Source organism: Oratosquilla oratoria, chromosome 10 (assembly GCF_046742065.1).
Source record: "Oratosquilla oratoria isolate Oo_2021 chromosome 10, ASM4674206v1, whole genome shotgun sequence".
Lineage (NCBI taxonomy): Eukaryota > Metazoa > Arthropoda > Malacostraca > Stomatopoda > Squillidae > Oratosquilla > Oratosquilla oratoria.
Genome location: NC_134786.1, coordinates 74,550,284 through 74,575,283, shown reverse-complemented (window position 1 = coordinate 74,575,283; position 25,000 = coordinate 74,550,284). Strand labels below are relative to the sequence as shown.

Sequence of the window (25,000 nt, the reverse complement as noted above, 5' to 3'; positions counted from 1 at the left end):
AATCAGAAACTCTAGGAAGAGAAGGAAGTGAGGAAAGGGAAAGAATGAAAGGTGGAGTGAGGGAGGACGAAGGAAGAGGAAGAAGAAGAAGGAGGAGGAAAAGGAGAAGATGATTTATAAGGTAAGGAATAGAAGCAAATGGAAATCAGTAATGAAAGGGAGATAAAGGGTGAAGATGGAAGAAAAGAAGGAAAGGGAGAAAGTGGAGGGAGATGAAGAAAGGGTAAAGGGTGGGAGGTGAGGGAGGGAGGGGAGGTAGTGGAGGGAAGAGACGTGAGGCGGAAGAGAGGGAAGGGAAAAGAAAGAAAGAAAGAAAGAGAGAGAGAAAGAAAGAGAGAAAGAGAAAGAAAGAGAGAAAGATGAAAGATAGATAGAAAGAAAGAAAGAAAGAAAGAGAAAGAAAGAGAGAAAGAAAGATGAAAGATAGAGAGAAAGAAAGATAGAAAGAAAGAAAAAGAAAAAAGAAAAATAAAGAAAGAAAAAGGAAGAGAGAGAAAGAGAGAGAAAGAAAGAGAGAGAAAGAAAGAGAAAGCAAAAGAAAAAAGAAAGAAAGAAAGAAAGAAAGAAAGAAAGAAAGAAAGAAAGAAAGAAAGAAAGACGGGTTTCTGTTATCCATGAGCGCGTAGGGTACGGGTGGTCCAGTGGAGGGAAGGAATAAAGGGTTGCAAAGTGGATGGGTGGATGAGTGGATTAATGGATGGATCGGTAAGCCAAAGGATGGATGGAATGGTACAGTGATGATAAGAGAATAGTGTCCGGAGTTCTATCAGAATTGTTGACTGAAGGATAGTGAACTCGAGCTGTAAAACAAGAAATGTGACTAGTTCAATGTGTCTACAACTATTTTCAGTTGCACCGATGGCCATTTTATGGAAATTTTCAACAATTTTGTGTCTGAGAAATTTGCTCACATGGGATGTTTGGGAGCAAATTATATGTTGCAATGAACTTATTTGTGTACGTAATAATTCCTTCTTTTCGTGGGAAAAATGTGGAAATCCATATTTTCTTGTGGAAATTTTGTGGAAAAATCTCACTCGTTTGTAGGAACTGGCAAAAATCACAGTGGCAGCATTGCTCAGTTGTTACCTTTATGGCTTTCCTCAGTGTGGTCACCTTCAATGATTTTCTCCATTTTGCATTCTACACCCTTTTCACTATATGTCAGAGTGACAACCACGCGACATTTATATGTTTGTCTTACCCAGGTGAAATATTTATCCTTATTTCTAATGTTTTTCACACTACCTCCCTTGTAAGAGGGGAAAAGCCTTTGGTATATGTATGTATGTATGTATGTAAAGACAGACAAATATGGAGGTGAGGTGGCAAAATGAAACGTTAAGGCTAGAGTATGGCCCAAGAGGTCGAAACGTCTGGTTCTGAATAAAGCTCCATACTCTAGCCTTAACGTTTCATCTTGCCACCTCACCTCCATGTATGTATGTATGTCTTTCGCACTAAAGAAAAGAGTACTGTGAGTGATGTACATGGTTGGAGAATATATATATATATATATATATATATATATATATATATATATATATATATATATATATATATATATATATATATATATATATATATATATATAAAAACTTGGACAAAATGTAGTTGCACATTTGTAGATTATAATCACGAAGAACCCACAGTCGGAATAAAAGGAAACTTAGAAGAAAGCATAAGCTTTACACTTCGACTAATAGCTATAGCCCTCTTCAGAAAGGTACCTTCCTGAAAAGGGCTATGGCTATTAGCCGAAATATAGAAGTTATACTTTCTTCTAAGTTTCCTTTTATTCCGACTGTGGGTTCTTCGTGACTATACACACACACACACACATATATATATATATATATATATATATATATATATATATATATATATATATATATATACATTTACACTGAATGGTTCCCAGTGATCAATTAATATATCTATTCAACCACAAATCACTTTTAATTCCATGCCATCGCAGTTGAGACTGAAAAATCGATCGATGGAGGCATTCGTTGGAAATTGAAACGTGGATGAGCCGAGGATTCGAACCCAGCTAACCCGTAACAAAGTTACAGTGACTTAAACCAATGCGCTATCAAGAGAGCGCATTGGTTTAAGTCACTGTAACTTTGTTACGGGTTAGCTGGGTTCGAATCCTCGGCTCGTCCACGTTTCAATTTCCAACGAATGCCTCCATCGAGCGATTCTTTAGTCTCGACTGCGATGGCATGGAATTAAAAGTGATTTGTGGTTGAAAAAAAAAATATATATATATATATATATATATATATATATATATATACATATATATATATGTTGTATATGTTTAAGACAGATTGAACATTTTTAGAAGCTCCGCCATGGGATACGAACCCTGACCCGTGCGTCGATAATCACGAGGCCAAGACGCTAGCGATCTTCCAATGTTACGTGAAACCATGTAGCATGGTCGCTAGCGTCTTGGCCTCGTGATTATCGACGCACGGGTCAGGGTTCGTATCCCAGGGCGGAGCTTCTAAAAATGTTCATATATATATATACATATATATATATATATATAGCTATATATATATATATATATATATATATATATATATATCCGACTGTATGAGAATAAAAAAAAATGTGTGAGACTTCGTATACCCCAGAACATCTCCATCGAAGGATCGATTCTCCAGTTTCCCTTGGGTGGGAACCATTGGATCACACCTGTCAGGTACACAAGGAGGAGGGTTCTGGGGGATGTACAAGAGGAGAAATGGCCAGAGAGCTGAAAAAGTGTTTACTAGAATACTCATCACATGGGAAAGCCATATCTATATCGTACAAGTGCTCAGGCAAAAGTAAAGATGTCAGGAGACGGGGAGATGGGGAGCTCGTAAAAGGGGAGAATGGGAGATGGGGGAGGGGAGGTGAAAGAGGATGTAGAAGAAAATTAGATAAAATAAAAGGAAAATAAAAATGGTAGAGAAAAAATGAGAAAGGAATGAGAGGAGAGGGGGAAAGGAAGAATGGAAAAGACAGAAGTTGATAAGCATTTTAAGGTAGTATTCTTAAAAAAAATCCTTATACAAATCTTATATAAATTCTTGGAAGGGAAAGATTTATGTAATGAATGATTTTTTTAAGAATAACAGCGTAAGAATCTTACGATGGTATTCATGAAAAAATCTTTCTTTATGTAAATCTTTCTCTTCCAAGGATTTATATTTATTTCTATATATATATATATTCTTTATTTTTTTTATTTTTTTATTTTTTTATATCACTATTACTCGTACTCCGGAGACGGAGTGCCAGCCCCTCGGGTCTACCTTAAGATGGATGGGAAGTTGTTGATGGCTTTTGAAGATGAAAAGTGAGGGATGATTCTCTCCGACGTCCGTCTCTTAGGATTACAACTTACACTTGTTGTTTATTGTACCCATTAAATACTAAACCTATGAGCATGTACGAGAGTAGACCATTGATGAATGTATAATACATATACAAGATATTTCAATGATAATAGTTGAACAGATCATTTGGTTCATAATATTAACGGGTGCAACATAAATAACAAGATAGATGAGTAAGTGAATGAACAAATAAATTAATAAGTGAGTTATTGAAATTGAATAACTAAATGGAAATGAATAAGCAGATTAATATACTGTATACATACATACATACATACATATATATATATATATATATTTCTATATATATATATATATATATATATATATTCATATATATATATATATACATATACATATATATATATGTGTGTATATATATATATATAATATACATACATACATACATACATACATACATACATACATACATACATACATACATACATACATATACATACATTACATACATACATACATACATACATACATACATATATACATACATACATACATACATACATACATACATACATACATACATACATACATACACACATAATTAATTAGTTCAACAAACAAATGATAAAAAATAGACTAATAAATCTATAAATAAACGAGTGAATGACAGTTTGACTCAGATTGAGTCGTCCTCGACGAGGTAGTACACAAGTTCTGGTTGGAAATGTGTGTGTGTGTGTGTGTGTGTGTGAGTGTGTGTGTGTGTGTGTGTGTGTGTGTGTGTGTGTGTGTGTGTGTGTGTGTGTGTGTGTGTGTGTGTGTGTGTGTGTGTGTGTGTGTGTGTGTGTGTGTGTGTGTGTGTGTGTGTGTGTGTGTGTGTGTGTGTGCGTGCAAAAGTAAGTAAGGAATATGGTTTAGAAAATGAGGTAGAGGAGGAAGAGGGAAAGGGAGAAGAACTAATGTGAAAAGGAAAAACCGAATAAAAGCAGGTGGGATCGCGGGAGGATGGGAAGGGAAAGGAAAGGAAGAAAGAGAAGAAAAAAAGAAGAGATAGTAATGTAAGTAGAGATATTTAGAGAGGAAGAGGAGAAAGAGGGAAAAAGACGTAGAGAACAGATGGCCAGGATGAAAGGAGGAGTCAGGCAAGGTCCATATGGACCTTGGAGTCAGGCAAAGTCCATGGACCTTGGAGTCAGGTACGAGTGAGGGCTGACGAGTGAGTTCGGGAAGAGAGGGAAGAAGCATTGTCATCCGAGGTACCGAGGACCCCTAATGTGGTTAGTGGGCAACCCATGTTGGTCTTCTTCAAAAGACACCCCGCGCACGCGCAGACGCTTCCCGCAAGGCCCGCGGAGGCCCGGAGGGGAAAGACTCACAGACTCTTCGTGTGTCCAGATCGGTGGCGATAAATCTGTCAAGGTCTCCTCCAGTAAGGGAAAGGAAGGGTCCTCTCAGAGTCTAGATGTTCTTCTGATGCAGTAGTTTCCTGAGGGCGTTTGACAGTCGAAGGGGAGGGGGACGCTTTGAGTTCTCACCAGATACCTCTAATGGGTATAAAATCCACCTGGGATTCTTGTTCTTTCCGGACATTAATAGATCTTTTAAGGATTTTATGGGCTTTTGAAATGTAGTTCTATCTAGTATCTAGTTATCATTATCGGGTTGGGTGTGCATTGCGGCTCAAAAAAAAAAAAAAAAAAGTCTTGATACCGAGTGGACGTGGAATGAGCAGCACAATCCCATTATTGACTTGGAAAGAGGGAAGGTATCACGGTGAAACCTAATTTGACACTGATTCCAAAAGATCAAAGATGTCCAAACACCACAAAAGCTCCTGATGCTCCCAATACATTGTTTTTGTTTCTTCATTTGAATACGCATTATGTAAGAAATCGGTGGGTCCGTCTGGTGCCGATTACCTCCATATTTCGTAGGACAGCTACTTATGTGATGATTGATAACACCAACCATCGCGGTCTTAGATCTCATAGAAATTTCTGGTAACTAATTAGGGGCGTACTGAAATACTACAAGAAAAGGAAACGAAAGCCTTTGACGTCATTTGTTTGGAAATTAATGTACCAGAGACCCTTCGGTGACAATAGGAATCCGGCTCATGAGAAGACAGGCTCCAGAACAATTCTAAACGATTTCAGGTGGGTGATTGCTACTACCCCCGCAATGCCACGTATGGCAAAGATAGTGGTTTTGTCCGTAGTCATTTAGACAGTTTTACTTAATTTTTTAGGGTTTTCTTCCGGCCACCCTATACCTTCTTTTATCATTATCATTATCAATCGATTTTATTTGTGTTGTGGAATAGGCCCTCAAAGGTTGAGACTATCGCACTAATACTGTGCAAGCTGACCTTTGCTACTGACTTTATCATCATCAAACGGCGTTCCGCGATTGTATTTACTTGAGAAATGAATCTTTTGTTGGGACAAAAAATCAAACCTTACGAAAGTCAGAGAAATAGGTATGCAAATATGTAGGACGAAAAATTAAGACAAATATACCAGTTGGTTGGTTAACAGTTTGTTGCTGATATTTTCGTTATCATTGTTATTACTTTGTAATTCATAACTTCAAGGTCATTATTTTTCTTATTTTCATTATCTTCATTTCTGCCATTTCTTTTATTATATCTCCACTTGTTTACTTTTTAATGAGAAAGTTTTCGGACTATATAGGACTGAGGGTTTATATCCACAAGGTCAGGATTCTCGAGATGTTTAGACAAGAGAAAACAGTGACTCATAGGATGCTGTACTATTACAACTACTGTGTGGAAGTTGTGATTCACTGCTTGTCTGTGTAGTACAAGGGTCTGACTCACCGTATGAATAAAAAACGGACTCAAGTTACGGGACGGTGTGTCGGGGGAAGTGGGGAAGGAGGTTAGATGTATGTGTGGGGTCCAGTTGTTAATCCATTGACTAAAGAAGGGGAAGAACACATAATTTGATAAAATCGTCTTGTGGCAACTGAAGTAAAAGGATAAGTGCCACTCGATACGGTGGAGGGTTTAAGAGACGTGGGAGAGATACGAGGGTGGCCAAGCTTTCTCAAGCTGAGCAGCTACAAGCAGGCAACCGTGTCGAGTGACGTGGAGGAAGATATCAATTTAGGAACATAATCATAAAACCCTTTACACAATCACAACTCGCCTTTTATACCCTCGTATACGTCCCGTTAACGTCCTTCTGCCAGGTTCACTTCATTAATGTTTTTTGTCTCTTCCGCTTTTTTCAGACCGAAACGAGTGTTCCATAAACAATGGCGGATGCGAGCATGACTGCAAGAACACGGTGGGGTCCTACAAGTGCTGTTGCCCCAATGGCTTCAGCCTCCAATGGGATCACAAAACCTGCAAAGGTGAGTAGTCTTCCCTTTATCCTTCATCTTCTTCAACCCCTGTAGTCCTACAAGTGCTGTTGCCCCAACGGCTTCACACCTCCAATGGGATCACAAAACCTGCAAAGGTGAGTAGTCTCCCCTTTATCCTTCATCTTCTTCAACCCCTGTAGTCCTACAAGTGCTGTTGCCCCAATGGCTTCAGCCTCCAATGGGATCACAAAACCTGCAAAGGTGAGTGGTCTCCCTTTCATTCTTCATCATCTTCAACCCCTATAGCGTGTTGTTCCCATCTCAGGGCTCCTGCCTGGAAAGGGATCACAAAGCTTGTAAGAAAAAGTTGCCTCTGATTCGTCTTTCTTTCATTTTGATAGTCACATTGTTAGCCTCTGGCTATTCCTATAAGTAATATTTACAAATCCTTTTATCCGCCCGTATTCTACGTATATCACTTTACGCCCACTGTTTCTGTAAAGAATACCTGCAAATCTTTTCGTTTATTGAAATTCTAAAACCGCTGTCATATATACTTTTACGTCCACTGTTGCTCTGAAGAATACCTGCAAGTCTTTTCGTTTGTTTAGATTCTAAATTCTCAGTCAAATATACTTTTACGCCCACTGTTTCTCTAAAGAATACCAGCAAATCTTTTCGTTTGTTTAAATTCTAAATCCTCAGTCAAACATACGTTTATGGTAAGTTTGCCTAAAGGACGCGTCTGAACGACGCATCTGCAAGTGCAAAGTTGCCCCATACACAAGCGTCTTTGGGTCGCGGTCGTGTTCGGTGTGCCATTTACACTTGCAAATTGGTTGTTTTGACATGTCGGCCGGATAACTCCCCCGCCCATGCGCACCAAAGCAATGTGGCTTCTCGTCTCTATGGTGACGTCAGCATTTTTGCGAACAAGATTTGCGAAGCTTTTATGGCATTTCATTTTGTTTTATCTTATTTTCTTTTAATTTAATTTGTTTTGTTTTTTATCTTATCCCATTTTACCTTATCATACTTTATTCTACTTTATCTAATTATTCTATTTTATCATGCATTATCTTATTTGTTTTACTTTGTTTTGTTTTATCTAGTCTAATTAATTTTTTTAATCATATTAACTTTCTATTTTGTTATGTACTTAATATTTATTTATTTAGAATACTATTTATTTATATACCTATTTTTATAAATCTATTTATCATTTAACTTATTCATCTATCTGGCTGTTTGTCTATTTATTCATTTATCTATCCATTTATTTATTCATTCATCTAGACATTCATCTATCAATTTATAATTTTTTCACAACATATTGTTTGTTCATTGTTTTACATTACGTTTGTGCGTTCAGAATACTTCTCACGTGATCGCTATAGGCCTGGATAGGAAAAAAAGTGGTGATTTTAGCTGTAGCTAGGCATCTTCTCACTTTTCATTGAATTCTTTTAGTAACATCTGCATCAGAACTATCCATGAGAAAATTGTCACTCGTTTATCATCTGGAAGCAAAAGGAGTTTTCTTGACTGAATTCTTGGTCCAAGTTTCTCATAGTTATCCTAAGATGATGATGGTGGTGGTGGTGGTGGTGGTGGCGGTGGTGAGAATGGAGGTGGTGGTGGTGGTAGTTGCCCACTTTAACTGGCAACATTCCTCAACTCCTCCAATATATCTCTATGGAAAGAAACGTTATATCGCTATGCTACGTTACTGTGGCTCTGATTCTATTTTCCCGTCTAATAGGAAGGGTATTAAGGGGAAGAAGAGGAAGAGGAAGTGGAGGGGGAGAAGTAGGAGGAGGAGGAGGAGGAGGAGGAGGAGGAGGAGGACGAGAAGGAAGAGGAGGAGGAGGAGGACGAGAAGGAAGAGGAGGAGGAGGAGGAGGACGAGAAGGAAGAGGAGGAGGAGGAGGAGGAGGAGGAGGAGGAGTTGGACGAGAAGGAAGAGGAGGAGGAGGGGAGGACTTGCCGATTTTGAAAAAAAAAAGAAAAAAAAAATAGGGAAAAGTAGTCAAAATTGTCTTGAACCCAACTCAGGGACCGAATACTAGCCCCTCGGAGCACCATCCCTAGAAGGAAGTGAGAGTAACGATTTTTTTTTTTTTTTTTTTTAAGACGAGTGACAAGGGACACGATTCTCTCAGGCGTCCCTCTCCCAGGGAACTATCGTTGGGCCGAACGGGGAAGGCTTCTGTGGGAGATGCAAGGGCGGGTCTCCTCTTCCTTTGAGAAGAAGTAATATCGGAGGACGACCTCAAGTCGAGGGTGTTATCGCTGCGCCACCACAAAACCCCTAATAAGGGCTGAGTAGGGAACCCCCATGGGCCGCGGGTGGCTGCCTAGCGCATGCGTGGACTCGGCCGCAGAGTAACATGATTTGTCTGTTTATATATTCTTATTTTTGTTTATTTATATTTTTCTCTTTATATGTTTGTTTGTTGGTTAAGTAATTGTTTATTATTTCCATGCCTATTTAATTGATTTGGTGATTATTTCTTTTGTATTTATTCTTTATTTATTTGTTTATTTTCTGTTATTGTTTTTTTCATTGATTATTTCGTTCAATCATTCGTTTATTTACTAATCTATTTATTTGTTTGTCAGCTTCTTCCTCTAGTAATTTCCCGGGGGAGAGCAAACGTTGACTGACGGCTGTTCAAGCTGACCAAGTACATTAGGGTCTGCTGGTGAAGATATTTTTTTTTTTTCTTCTATTTTGTAACACTCCTTTGCGCGTACCAAAAGTAGGAGGTGTGTGAAAATTTAAATGCACAAATAAATATAATTTACATTCAATATAATGAGTAACAAAATAAGAAAAATGTGTGATAACAAAGAGAAAAGAAAGAAATAAGAGAAATAAGAAGGGAGACGCGTGAGGGGAAGAGGAGGAGGAAGGAGAGTAGAGGAGAGGGAAGAGGGGGAAAGGGGGAGAAGGAAGAACATAGGGAGAATGGCTTATGATTGGTAATCATCATTCATTCTATGAACACTGTTTCCAATTGAAGTAAACTTATGTATCAAATTAATAAGTAAGCCATGAGAGTTTCAAAACAATCGCCAGGTAACTAGACGCCACTTTTTTACTTTATAATCGTTATTGAAGTTGGTAATCATCATTCATTCTATGAACACTGTTTCCGATTGAAGTAAACTTATGCATCAAATTAATAAGTAAGCCATGAGAGTTTCCAAACGATCACCAGGTAACTAGACGCCACTTTTTTTTTTTTTTTATAATCGTTATTGAAGTTCGTCCATATACTCTATCCCAACTTCCGATGTCTTCCTGTACTGGGAATTCCAGATATTTGGGAAAAAAATTAGAAATATCGAGAATATATATGAAAACAAACAAATAGATAAATAAGAAATAAGTTAATAAACAAACAGACATGAATAGATTAATTGATAAAGGAATAAATATACAAGTAAAGATTATATCAAGATTATCTTATAATAACCGATTATATTCTACAATCTACACAGAGCGTTTCTGTTCGGAATATTAGAAATTTCCAAATTTGTTAGGTTCCCATTAGAGGAAACTATCCATATAAGTATCTCGCTGTCTATGTTGATTTTTTTTTTGGGGGGGGGGAACGTCACTCCCACGATTTTTTTTTTTTTTTTTTTTTTTTTTTTTTTTGATCGTGTTATCTTTCCGTCGAAGACACGATTTCAGACCCTGGGGTCATCTGCCAAGTGGTCTTCTTACTCCTTTTGCTAAATTCAGACCACTCGTCAGTTAAGTGTTCACTAACAGGAAATCAAAGTATGCTGAATAAAGGGGAAGCTTTATGACATCAAAACTGTTAATCAAAGTTTTGTTACTTTAGACCATGACAATCAATTAGAATATCAAAGGACCTCATCATGATTCCTGGATCGAAAACTTGGAATGGATTTTCTTGGCTATGCTTCCCTCCTTGCAAGGCTTACTTGTACCTTAGACCCTTTGGACGAAGACAAAAATCCAAGAGTCTGTAATTACCTTGGACCAGACCAAACAGCAAGTTGTTGTCTGTGTAGAAAGATTGGAGATCTTAGAGACATTCACCTTCCATGTTCATGGAATTCACGCACCTGGAAATTACTGGAAGACTGGAAATGGTCTATGGAAGCGTGTATAGCCTCCACAAGGGTGTGTGACTAGATCATGATCAAGCTTTGAAGTGGTGATGCAAACAAGGTCATCATATTAAGACAACAGGGCAGTACTCGCAGTAATGGATTTAAACTGGAATTTTTTTTATTCAAGAAGGAAATAAGCAAGAATTTGTTTACTAATAAGGTGGTCAATGAATGGAATAGACTTAGTAACCATGTGGTGAGCACTGAAACTATTGCATGTTTTAAGAAACAGACAGTTTTATGGATAGGGATGACAGGTGGTAATGGACATGGAACTGCCTAGTGTAGGCCTTATGGTCTCTTGCAGTCTCCTTCATTCTTATGTTCGTTGCATAGTCTCTGCAGAGGATCATGGTTTACCCGTAGAATGATCGTATATCGAGGCAGGAGGCACTCAATTGTCCTCACATGGGACAAGTAACATGCCTTACCGCCGAACGCCAGCTGAAACAATGATCAGAGGACCCTGATCATGGAATTATCTCTGAGAAAAATGTCAATGAACGGACGATGGCTTGGGGCAACCGTATTGTGCGTGGTTGTGTAGAATAAATCGTATTTACCTGGAAGCCTTGGGGATGGGTCGGGGTTCTGCCGGGAATCTGGTGATAGATATTACACACGAGTGGAAGAAAAACAAGAGTGTAGATTCGTATTGTCACAGCGTTTTTCCCATAAATCAAATGACTGATACTACATATTTGCCTGTACATGCATATTCAGAATACAGTATATACATACTTGCATACTAATATCATACAAAAGTGCATATATACAAACATAAACATATTTGTGTGCATGTGTGCGTGTGTGTGTGTGTGTGTATGTGTGTGTGTGTGTGTGTGTGTGTGTGTGTGTGTGTGTGTGTGTGTGTGTGTGTGTGTGTGTGTGTGTGTGTGTGTGTGTGTGTGTGTGTGTGTGTGTGTGTGTGTGTGTGTGTGTGTGTGTGTGTGTGTGTGTGTGTGTGTGTGTGTGTGTGTGTGTGCATCTAGTCGGGCGCGCGCTCGAGCGTGTGTGTGTGCGTGCGCGCGTTCATATCTTTGTTTTTGTGCGGCTGTGTGTGCATGTACGTGTGCTCCCCTGACCATACCTGGATACCCATAGAAGGAAACCACGCGTCAGTCCTGAATTGTTTTTCAAATTACCGTCCAGTTAACTGACAACACGGTCGGATCGCGGGGTCGAGGAGTCACCTCCCCGTACTTAGCGCCATCCCTTCAAGCCCGTAACGGTCATAACCGTCATAACGATCTTCTGACTGGTTCTTATAACGTCTCTCGTCCGAAGAATACTCCTGATCACAGGTTGGGTGTCTCCTCTTCAATCATGCTTCGGGAAGTATCACGAAAAGTCCCGAAAGTCTTTGAGTTAATCCAAGGAAGTCTTTGGATTAATCCAAGGAAATCTTTTGATTAATCCGAGGAATAAAGAGGGGAGGAAGGAGGAAAGGGAAGAAGACAGAAAAGTGGAGAGAATGAGGGAGGATGATTTGGGAAGTGAATTAGGGAAGGAAAAATAGAGGAAATGAAAAAAAGAGGGGGAGAGAGGAAGAAGAATGAAAGAGAAAGAGGGAGAGAGAGAGAGAAGGGGTGGAAAGGAGAGAGAGAGAGAGAGAGAGAGAGAGAGAGAGAGAGAGAGAGAGAGAGAGGAAGAGAGGGAGGGAGATCAGGAAGAAGGGAGCGAGATAGGGCGAGGGGGAAGGTATTTGTTTGATTGAAGGTACCATAGAGATAATAGGTATAGAAGAGTATAGGGTAGAAGAAAAACGAAAAAATAATGTAAAGGCGAGACGCAGGATATAAATAAAGGAGACCATATAGGAAGGTTCTCCTCGAAGAAGGACCACTGAGATCGAGGTTCTGCCGGACCTGCAAGAGGCGGGGCGATGACGCCGGTAGATTGTCCGCCGTCACACCGAACTCGCAAGAGTTCCTCGGCGGTGATTTGTCTTGAGCAACATGTGGACAGACGTCGCTGTCGCCATAAGCACTTTATCAGTACGAGAGCCTGACGGAGTCGCCGACGGAGCTCTAACCGATTGGATGCATGTCGTCCGTGCACGTACGTTTTCCGCGGAGGTGGTCGTAGTACCAGGAGGAGGAGTAGAATGAGGAGGAAGAGGAGGGGAGAAAGGAGATTGAGAAGAAAGAAGGTTAAGATAAGTAGGAAAAGGATGAACAGTAGTAGTAGTAGTAGTAGTAGTAGTAGTAGTAGTAGTAGTAGTAGTAGTAGTAGTAGTAGTAGTAGTAGTAGTAGTAGTAGTAGTAGGAGGAGGAGGAGGAGGAGGAGGAGGAGGAACAGAGGGAGGAAGAGGAGGAGGAGGAGGTATAGTAGTAAATGTGGTATTGCAATAATAGTGTTATGGTAATAATATTAGAGGGAAAAGAAGAAGGAAGAACAGGAAGAGAAGAAGAAATAATATGTAAAAGAGGATGAGGGAGGAAGGTAAAGGAGGATGAAGAGGGGAGAAGGGAGAGAAGAAGACATAAGAGGAGGAGGAGGAGGATGAAGATTAGGAGGAATTGAAGGTAAAGGAGGATGAAGAGGGGAGAAGTGAGAAGGAGACGTGTGAGGAGGAGGAGGAGGAGGAGGAGGAGGAGGAGGAGTGACGGGTGCGTATGGTGGGCGGGGTGGACGTGATTGCTTTAGCTCGCAGATCTCCCAGGTCTGGTGAGCAATGCATCAGTGAATCGTAGGTCATCAATCTGGATACGATTCGGGAAGAAGGGATCTCCTCACCCAAAGACTTAAAAAAGAAAAAAGAAGAAAAGAAAAAAAAAATAGTATCAAATCCGTAGCAAGTTTTATCATTATTATTATTCTGAGGCTCTCTGATCTTCTCCCAGGCGTGCTTTATTTATCTGTTTATATATTTGGTCTTGTTTTCCAAACATTTTACATCTTTTAGGCGTATATATTGTAAGGCAACTATTCTACCTTTATTTTAAACATCCATTTTGTAAAATTTTTAAGATGAACATTTTCTTCTATGCATTTACATATATTTCAATATATTTTTGAAACACATTTGACATCTTTGGTGAAACTGTATACAATTCATTTCACATCTAGATTCCTCTTGTAGCAAATACCCACCCATTTTCTTCAGTTAGGACCAAACAGTGATCATATTGACCGCGGCCCCATTGAGTACCGGCTTCGCTCCTCTGCTCACCCAGAAGAAAGATGATCAATTACGTCACAGTTAAACAAAATCACCTGACGGCATCCATATGGAAAGGACAAGTGACCCGCGGAACGGAAAGTGTCAAAGATGAGATCATAGCATGACTGATACCCCGAAAGCTCGGGGAGCCACATCCGCGTGGACTACTTCAACAAGCGCGCCCAGGACTCATTCGAGACCTCACGAGATCTCACTGTCAATATATCACGGACATCCTTATTGCTTGTGACAACTCACGGACTCGTCGCGGGTCGGTCCTTAAAGACGCTCTTGTGGAGAGTGACGTCATGAGGACAAAGCTTAAGGACGGTTTGTCCTTTAGATTGGAGCCTTACGGACGTCCTTACCACATCGCCCAGACTCAAAGGTTTACGTTTCGTCTGAATAGAATTGTCTGGTATTATCCGTGATAAAAGTTTTCGAGGAACGCAATAGTGTGAAAAGAGTTCACTGGGATTGTCTTCAGCATCCGTCTGACCTTTTACAAAGTATTACAAAGGCGGAGCATGCCGACAGGAGACCTTTTGGTCCATATCTAGGTCGTATGAATAAAATCACCAGGTGTCAAGGTATAGAGAGGGTTAGCTCCTTGAACACATAGATAAAGTTTGTAGGTTTTGTTCTAGTAAAGGACAGCATAGGCTGTTTTCTTAACTACAGAAGTTTATCGAATATTCGGCAGCATTTGCTATATCTGTATAATGGAATTCGTAGTGTTACAAAACATTTGACCGTCACTGAAGCTGTTGAAGAAGAAATAAAGAAATAGAGGCACAGGGCGGGACGCGTAAGCGCCTTTAGTACCAAAAGGTCACCCGATGCTGAATGAAACTGCATGGGGGCAATCTGAATAAAGGAATAAATGCCACTTGGTACGGAAGAGATGAATAATGAAAAAAGGAAAGGAAAGGAAAAGATAGAAAAAGAAAGTGAAAGAAAAAGAAAAAAGAATAAAAGAAAAAAGGAGAAAGAAAGTAAGAAAGAAAAAAGAAGAAAGAAAGAATGAAAGAAAAAAATGAAAGAAAAAAGAAGAAATAAATAAAAAAAGAGAGAAAGAAAGAGAAAGAAAGAAAGAAAGAAAGAAAGAAAGAAAGAATGAATGAAAGAAAGAAAGAATGAAAGAAAAAAGAAAAAAATAAATGAAATAAAAACATGCTTGCCAAGAAGTGAGTCCAATACCACCGTACAAGTCGATCAATACAATCCCGATGCATTTTGTTTGACTATGAGTACCCTATTGTGTGTCTGCATCCGCGCCCGGGACACAAGGAACATTGAACACACGCGCTGATCGTCTGGCCACGAAGTTGGATCATCATCGTTAGCGGGGGACTTCGACTCCCATGGGAGGCGACGACGAAGACCATGTGCAGGTCCAGATAGCGCACGACGACCTTTTGCGCATGCGCGAAGGCGGGCCTCGACGGTAACCCTCTGCAGCAGAGATTAAGTCTTCGTTAAAGTTTGTATACTTTTTGTAATATGGTACGCGTGTTGACAGGATGATGGGTGAGGTGTCGAGGGCATGGTTTGTTGATTGTGTTGGGGTAAAAAAGAACGTCTCAATTGAGGTGTATTTACGTTCCTTTGCGGTGTCGTTCTTGTGTTGACAATGTACTCCTGAGAACACTCAGGATATATCGGAACCATGCAACGTATATACCTCGTTGTTGAGCATGGATAAAGTCTGAGTGTCCGCAATACTACGTTGAGGTTCCTTTTCCGTACTCAACTGACGAAAGTATGGAGAAAGTATAATTCATGAATTTACTTTTGTTGAAAAATAAGGTTATAGAAAATGTGCAATTTAACCTCGTTAATATATTGAAGGAATAGAAAATTAAATCTACTTAGCAAATATTACGTGTTGGGGATCATGAGGATTCACCCTAAGCTGAATAAAGTCGTCTGACGTGAACCAGAATTAAACCTCTAAGTATCGCTAGTGTAGCGAAAGGGATCAAGGACATGGGAGAAAGAGAGAGAGAGAGAGAGAGAGAGAGAGAGAGAGAGAGAGAGAGAGAGAGAGAGAGAGAGAGAGAGAGAGAGAGAGAGAGAGGCGGAGAGAAGAGAAATGGGAAGTTCTGCCGTAGATCTATTTTGGTTGTTACCTTCATCTACGTGGTTGTGTAGTTTAACTGTGGTATGTACATAATGAGATAAAAAGCTGACGCTCAGTATGCAAAGAAAAACCGCTAATTGCGGTCAAGTCGAACGGAGTTCCAGAGAAAGGAACAAGTTCCAGAGGAGTGTGTCGGATGTAAGCAGTTTTTTGCTCGTCGGTCGCACGCAGCGCTTTTGCTATACTTTAATTGTTGCCGCTGCCTTGGTCGGCGTTGCTGCGACTCTTGTTGTTGTTGTTGTTACTTTCGAACTTATCGCCTGGGATCGATGTCGGTCTCCTTTGGTGTTGACCGGGGTGCTTCGTGTACTACGACCGGAGTCGCCGACGTCATCGTCATCGTATCGTCGCCGTCGTTGTCGTCTACGGTGATTTTTTCCTATCGTAGCTTGTGTCCTTGTGATTGACTTTAGCATCTTGGATGTAAATGTTGATAACGTGTACTTTTTTCTTTATTTCCCGTGATCTCTGTAGCAGTTTTACTCTACTCTGATTAGCAAATGTCCTTGCCGTGGCTGGCTCCATCGCCGTTGCTGATTTCGTTTTCTATGTGTCGTTGTTGTCGTCGTCATCGTTATCGTTTTTGTTCCTGTCGCTTTGTCCTTGTAGAAACATTTCTCATTCCTTCTGATTTTTCAGTGGAGTTTCCCTGAAAAGGTAAAATATATAGATCCTTTTTGCAATAATGACATAGCTAATGATCATCGAAATAGTTACATAGCAATAATGGTAACAATAAGCACATATGTATTTTATATAAAACATTTTTGTAAATATGATGGAAGTGGCGCTTGATAACAGTGACGGTGATAGTAATCTGCTGTTAGAATTGGTTGATGTGTTAATCCTGGTTATAGTGGGAAGGACGAAGATTATGATAATGATAATGAAAACGATTACGGTGGCGTTGGTGATATCGGTAATTATTATTATTATTATTATTATTATTATTATCATCATCATCATCATCATCATCATCATCATCATCATCATCATCATCATCATCATCATCATCATCATCATCATCATCATCATCATCATCATCATCATCATCATCATCATCATCATCATCATCATCATTATTATTATTATTATTATTATTATTATTATTATTATTATTATTATTATTATTATTATTATCATTATTATTATTATTATCATTATTATTATCATTATTATTACCGTTATTATTATTATTATTATAATCATTATCACCATCATCATTATTACTATTATTATAATCATTATCATCATTATTATTACTATCATTAATTATTATTATTATCATAATCATCATCATCATTATCATTATTATCATTATCATTATTATTACTATTATTATTATTATTATTATTATTATCATTATTATTATTATTATTATTATTATCATTATTATTACTATTATTATTACTATTATTATTACTATCATTATTATTATTATTATTATTATTATTATTATTATTACTATTATTACTGTTATTACCATTATTACTCTTACTATTACTACTATTATTATTTATTATTATTATTACTATTATTATTATTATTATTATTATTATTATTATCGTTATTATTATTATTATTATTATTATTATTATTATTATTATTATCATTATTATTATTATTATTATTATTATTTATTATCATCATCATCATCATCATCATCATCATCATCATCATCATCATCATCATCATCATCATCATCATCATCATCATCATCATTATTATTATTATTATCATTATTATTATTATTATTATTATTATTATCATTATTATTATTATTATTATTATTATTATTATTATTATTATTATTATTATTATTATTATTATTATTATTATTATTATTATTATTATTATTATTATTATTAATAATAATTATTATTATCAGTATCATTATCATCATCATCATCATCATCATCAGCATCATCATCATCATCATCATTATTGTTACTATTATTATTACTATTATTACTACCATTATTGTCATTACCATTATTATTACTATTCTTATTACTGTCATCATCATCATCATCATCATCATCATCATCATCATCATCATCATCATCATCATCATCATCATCATCATCATCATCATCATCATCATCATCATCACCACCACCACCACCATTATCATCATCATCATCATCATCATCATCATCATCATCATCATCATCATCATCATCATCATCATCATCATCATCATCATCATCATCATCATCATCATCATCTACTACTACTACTACTACTACTACTACTACTACTACTACTACTACTACTACTACTACTACTACTACTACTACTACCACTACTACTACGAATGAGGTGGCAATGCTGCTGCTGCTGTTGATGATACCGATGATGACGTTGACGATGATGAATGTGATCTAAGTTGCGATTACAACAATACATCTAAAATTGAAAAAAAGTTAACAAGAAAGAAAACGGTTCTGATGCGGACGTTGCTGATGAATAGCGACGACCGTGAAGTGTGGCGTGGTGGTCGTGGTGATGATGGTGGTGGTGGTGGTGGCGGTGGCTGTGGTGAATGCCGTGTTGCTGCTAACGATGACGCTGTAGTTAATATAGATGATGACGGTTGTGATGATGAAAGAGCACGTTCTCCTCGTCATCCGCGCCCCGGGAGGATTTGATCACGTCACACACATTTGCTGACGTCACGAGGCGGACAAACGATACTAGATCTTTGTCATAAGGCTCAAGAGGTTTCCTGCAAAAGGAAAGAGAATAACCTTGTCGTTTCCAGACCACCTGCAGAGTAGTGGTCCGGGTAGGTACCATCCCCATAAATCACAGAAAAAGAAAAAAAAAAAATCCATTGTTACCTAGTACAAAACAATCAACCTAAGTCACACTTAGGACTTGTTTGACTAATGACCGTACTTTTAGGTACCATCCCCATAAATCACAGAAAAATAAAAAAAAATCCATTGTTACCTTGTACAAAACAATTAACCTAAGTCACATTTAAGACTTGTTTGACTAATGACCGCACTTTCAAAACCTTTCACCATTCTTGGCGAGGATCATTCTCTACTATTATGAAATAACTTCTATTAGAAAATAACTTCAGTAGCTATACTTACGGAAACTAGAATTTGTAGATTACAAAAGACACCTAAGGTCACCTAGAAAACCAGGTCAGGCTCTACTTTCTAGTGGTAGACAGCGTTCGCCAGGGGTGACAAAAAGTTGTGAAAGTACAACCATAAGACATAGTCATGTTTCATTATATGATTGTTAGATTTGGCTTAGATGGCTATTCTCGACTGTGAAGTGTGGCTTAATGGTTATAAAATCTGGCTGGATGGCAGACTATTAAAGGATATATCACTATACAAACTTGTCTGTATTACATAGGTTATATGAGACAATCTTAATTCTCTGGTGATCGAATGTTCTAATCGAGACAGATTTGGTATTGGCTAACGCAGGACGATTTCGTATAACTTAGTAGAATCCCTACCCGGTAAAGGGCTAGGAAAAAAACTAACTAGATTAGGGTATCTATATTAAAAAAAACAATCTCGTTTAGGCTATCTATATTAATCATCTTGGCTATATTGCTATTGGATCTGACCACATGGCTGTGAAGTCTCGTCGTATGGCTATAAAACCTAATTTTATAGCCACGGGGTCTATGATAGTGAAGTGTATATGGCTTCCATGGCAAAACAAATATGCGCAGGCTGTAGCAATATTCACGTGGGGGATTGCTTACACCATATGGCACCCAGTCACGTGGTATACCTATGACCTTTGACCTATGACATGCTGTTGGTCAACACGTTATGGTACTATTGTGGACACCCAGGCCTGGCCTGCTACTTATCATGTTTCTATGCAAACATATCCTTCGTTGTTGTAGCAGTAATACATTTTTACTTAAAATGAATAAAATTTAATGCGAAGGAACTGTTGTACGGTATATAGAAGCACAAGCTATCCTTAACAACGAAGAATTCAGTCACATAGTTTTGACATATTAAGGGTCAGGTTGTCCGCAGAGATATGTGGTGGCGAGATATGAAATCAGTATAAGAAAGAGAATCTTAAGACATCATTTATTTCATTTGAATCCAGGAAACAGCGTCTCATAAAACCTGCTTCCTGTTCGCTTTAAGTTCATTCATTATAAATCAGGTCACGTTTATACATTACAATTTTATTGAAAAAACTAAGATCAAGTAGAGCAACAGACCTATTATCTATAGAAATACACTGTCAAAGAGATATAATAACTTTGCAGAAGATAATGTGAGAAAGTGGCCTTGTAGCAATATTGGTGCTTGTTTTTATAGGTAATGATGTCATGTCATAGATTACAAAGGATTACAAGAGAGGAGCATGCCGACACGAGACCTTTTGGTCTATAACTTGGTCGGATGCAAAAAAAAATATATATAATTATGATAAATAAATAAATAAATATACAATTAAAAAATTACAATAATATGAATAATAATGAAATAAGTAAATAAATAAATAGATAAAATCAAATAACAAACAGGCAAATAGGTAATAATAATAAATTGACAGATAAATAATGATGAATAATATTAAAGGGAATAATAAACAGACAAACAATAACAAACAAATAAATAAATGATAGAATACTATGTAGCCATTCGCCGTACCTGATATCCGGCTGAGTGCCTGTTTATGGCTTGGGGGACTTGGCTTTCGGCCAATCAAAGCGACGACAGCCAAATTAGGCTTTCCATCTGAGCCCTCGGAGGAGAGAGAGCCAGACTAAGACAAAAAAGAAAAAAAGAAAAAAAAATCTTATCCTGTTAGTGGTGGGATCTCTAGTCCGGACGGACTGTCGAGGAACCGCGTACAGGGTACTTGGGAAAACAAGTTCCTTGATAATGCTCACGTGTACCAATGTTTCAGTGGGTCTGGGAATTATGAATATTGACAGCAAATAAAAGTAGTATAATGGTTTTGGGTTCAAATGTAGATAAATATATAATTAATTGATCCTTTCATTTAAGATGGTTTTGATAGCTACCGATATTCCAGAAAGCTGACTGCCGAAGAATTGTACGTTCAAATGCGCCTAACTTGTTGAGTGTTTGGCTTCAGTAGCAGTAGCTTTTGAGTAGTCAAGAGACCTAATTCTCAAACTTAAGATATTTTCAAATTAATTACGCTTTCCCCCATGTGTATTGTGAAACATATAGTTTCTTCATACATTCTCTTCATCGTTGTGTTTTTAAACTTTAAGCTCACCGCAAGCGATCACAAAGAGGTATAGCAACAAGAACAATAGATACTAATTGAAGCTCAAATCTAGAACTTGATCAGTCATATACAACGGTGATAGCAGACACCAGCAAAGACGATGTTCACAGCTGGTGGTCCCTTCACCCCAGGTGGACACTATATGGATCCCAGCTGGAAGTCGTGCGTGTCCAGCTGCCACTATGACTCAGGTGACCTCAGCTGGATATCAGATGGTCCCCAATTCCAATATTTCGCTGCGGACAAACTAACTTGATCCATACGACATAGAACTATGAAAATATATATGTTTCATTTCTCAGTATTTTGAATGTTTCTGTATACAGTAATTCCATTGCAATCGATGTTTTTTTTCCAAAGAATTTGTATGAATGGAGAAGACACACTAACTTGATCCATACGACATAGAACTATGTAAAAATATATTTCATTCCTCAGTATTTTGAATATTTCTGTATATAGTAATTCCATTCCAATCGATGTTTTTTTTTTTTTTTTTTTAAAGAATTTGTACCAGTGGAGCAGCCATGATACGGGTATTTGCATATTTCTGACATATCAGGGGTCACGTTTTGTTGTCGGTGATAATACTTTGAATGCACTATGAAGAGAAGCAAGCTTGTCGGACAAATAGCTGAAGAAATCATACGAGGCTTCATGGGGCGCTGATGCACGAGTCTAATTGATAAAACACACCGGGAGACTTAGATCAAGACAATACTATGATATATATATATATATATATATATATATATATATATATATATATATATATGTATGTATATATATATGTATATTTTTATACATATATATACATATATATAAATATATATACATATACATATCTATATATATATATATATATTGACTATATTATGACAAATAAAATTGAAGGTGAAAAAAGATGACGAGGAGAAATGGGAAAATTTTACGCCTTAACGTTTCAACCCGCAGGGTCTTGATCACAAAGCTAACAAATCAGACGTAACCGGATAATGACGTAAAAGCCCATAGGACATCTAACTCCATAGTAATACATGTGGATAAACATGGTCACCTTCCAGACTGGAACAACACAACCGTATTAAATAAGGATCATCCAAGAAACTAAGGAAGACAATTGAGGCAGCATACATCAACACTAATAACAACATTAACCATAGAGAAGGATTTATATGTTTAGCAAAAGCCACAAGCTTATTAATAATAAAAGAATACGCAGATAAAATAACAAGCTCTCCGAAGCGTCCCATAAGATGACCCGTCCGTGTATAAAATATCCGGTTACGTTTGAGTTGTTAGCTTTGTGACCAAGACCCTGCGGGTCGAAACGTTAAGGCGTAAAATTCTCCCATTTCTCCTCATCAACTTCTTTCACCTTCAATTATATATATATAATATATATATATATATATATATATATATATAATATATATATATATATATATATATATATATATATGGCCAGTTCTAACACTGTACCCATGCTGGCTTATCCTTATACTCAATTCTTTCCCAGTTTGGCCAATGTCATATATTCTTATTTCCTCATCAAAGAATACTAGGCTGCAAATCGTATATGCTCTTAGAAACATAAAAACAACAGAAATCTTAGCGTTAAGGTGATGAGGAGGATGAAAATGAACATAACATAACATAACATTGGTGGGTTTCCTGAAAATGTCGAACCTGAAGTTTGTCTCTTTCGTGTATCTTAACATCCAAAAAGGACAATTTTTTATCATGTTCCACATATGTTTTGAATTTAAGATATGGTAATAAATCATTTACTCTAATAAGTAATTTATTAAGAAAAGTTGAGATAAGCCAATACATAAAATGTCATCGACATACCGATACTAAATGACGTTACGGGGAAAAACACAAAGTAACAATTTCCTTTCAAGAAACTTTATATACAATTTGCTTAATACTGGAGACAAGGGGTTCCCCATAGTCATGCTAATTTTTCAATAACCAATACTTCATTGAATACAGACTTAGAATCAACCACACAGAGCTTAATCAAATTGATAATAATATCTACAGGGAGTGGTATGTTATACGATTTAAGATTTTCTTCTTGAAACTTAAGCAAATCAAATACTGTACAAGGACAAGGTAAATAAATGGTACCAAACGATCATAATGTTACCAACAAGGCTGACCTGAAATGAAAAAATCACGTGATATTTCTTGAATATGATAATGGGTGATCATGTAATATCTTTTACCATGTTTTATGAAACTTGTTTAGAATATACAATGAAACCAGATTTGTGTCTCTGTACAGTGGAGAAAATAAATTCTTCGATGCTTCTGGTGCGAGCCTTGACTTATGGTTACAACGACGCTGGAAACTGTCGTATTGTAATTTGTCACGAAAAACAAATGTTGTCTTTTGCTTGCTTCTGTTACCAAGATTATCAATGGTGGAAGGTACTTCATTCATACATGGATTTAGACCCTTTTAATATCTATACATATAAATAAAGTTTCGAAGACTGCTTTCCCAAGTCGAAAGAAAGAATAAGGAGGTAGGTGTCGTAAGGTTAGATTAAGTTAGATGAAATCAAAGTGATGTTCGGTTAAACTTAGTCATAACTATATATTAAGATTAACCTTGTCAGAAATACTACTAATATTTCCTCCCTTAATCTTTTTTCAGTACCAAGCACACAAGGATGAAATATTTTTTTCTTTTTGCATCCGACCTAGTTATGGACCAAAAGGTCTCCTGTCGGCATGCTCCTCCTTTGTAATCCCAGGCACTGCACCTCCTCCGTTGCACTTGGGCTACATGTAACTCGGGCTACAGGCAACTCGGGCTACATGCAACTCGGGCTACATGCAACTCGGGCTACATGCAACTCGGTCTATACGCAACTCGGGCTACATGCAACTCGGTCTATATGCAACTCGGGCTACATGCAACTCGGGCTACATGCAACTCGGGCTATAAGCAGCTCGGGCGGCATACAACTTGGGCTATGTGCAGCTCGGGCTATATGCAACTCGAGCTACAGACAACTCGGGCTACATTCAACTTGGGTTACATGCAGCTCGGGCTACATGCAACTCGGGCTACATGCAACTCGGGCTACATACAACTCGGGCTACATGCAACTCGGGCTACAAGCAACTCGGGCTACATGCAACTCAGGCTATATGCAACTCGGGCTACATGGACCTGGGGCTATATGCAACTGGGGCTACATGCAACTCAGGCTATATGCAACTGGGGCTACATGGAGCTGGGGCTATATGCAACTGGGGCTACATGCAACTGGGGCTATATGCAACTGGGGCTACATGCAACTGGGGCTATATGCAACTGGGGCTACATGCAACTGGGGCTATATGCAACTGGGGCTACATGCAACTGGGGCTAAATGCAATTGGGGCTACATGCAACTCAGGCTATATGCAAATGGGGCTACATGCAACTGGGGCTATATGCGACTAGGGCTACATGTAACTAGGGCTATACGCAACTCGGGCTACATTCAACTCAGGGTACATGCAACTCGGGTTATGCGCAACTCGGGCTATATGCAACTCGGGCTACATGCAACTCGGGCTTCG

At 38.0% G+C, this 25,000-nt stretch overlaps 1 protein-coding gene across 1 annotated transcript in view; it reads left to right on the top strand.

Moving 5' to 3' along the window:
- The window catches only part of LOC143029316 (uncharacterized), a 505,672-nt gene that overhangs the window by 447,667 nt on the left and 33,005 nt on the right, over positions 1–25,000 (top strand). Inside the window, exon 5 of the mRNA XM_076192072.1 lies at positions 6,615–6,737. Within this exon, the coding sequence (XP_076048187.1) occupies positions 6,615–6,737 (123 nt within the window). The remainder of the gene's footprint in view (positions 1–6,614; positions 6,738–25,000) is intronic.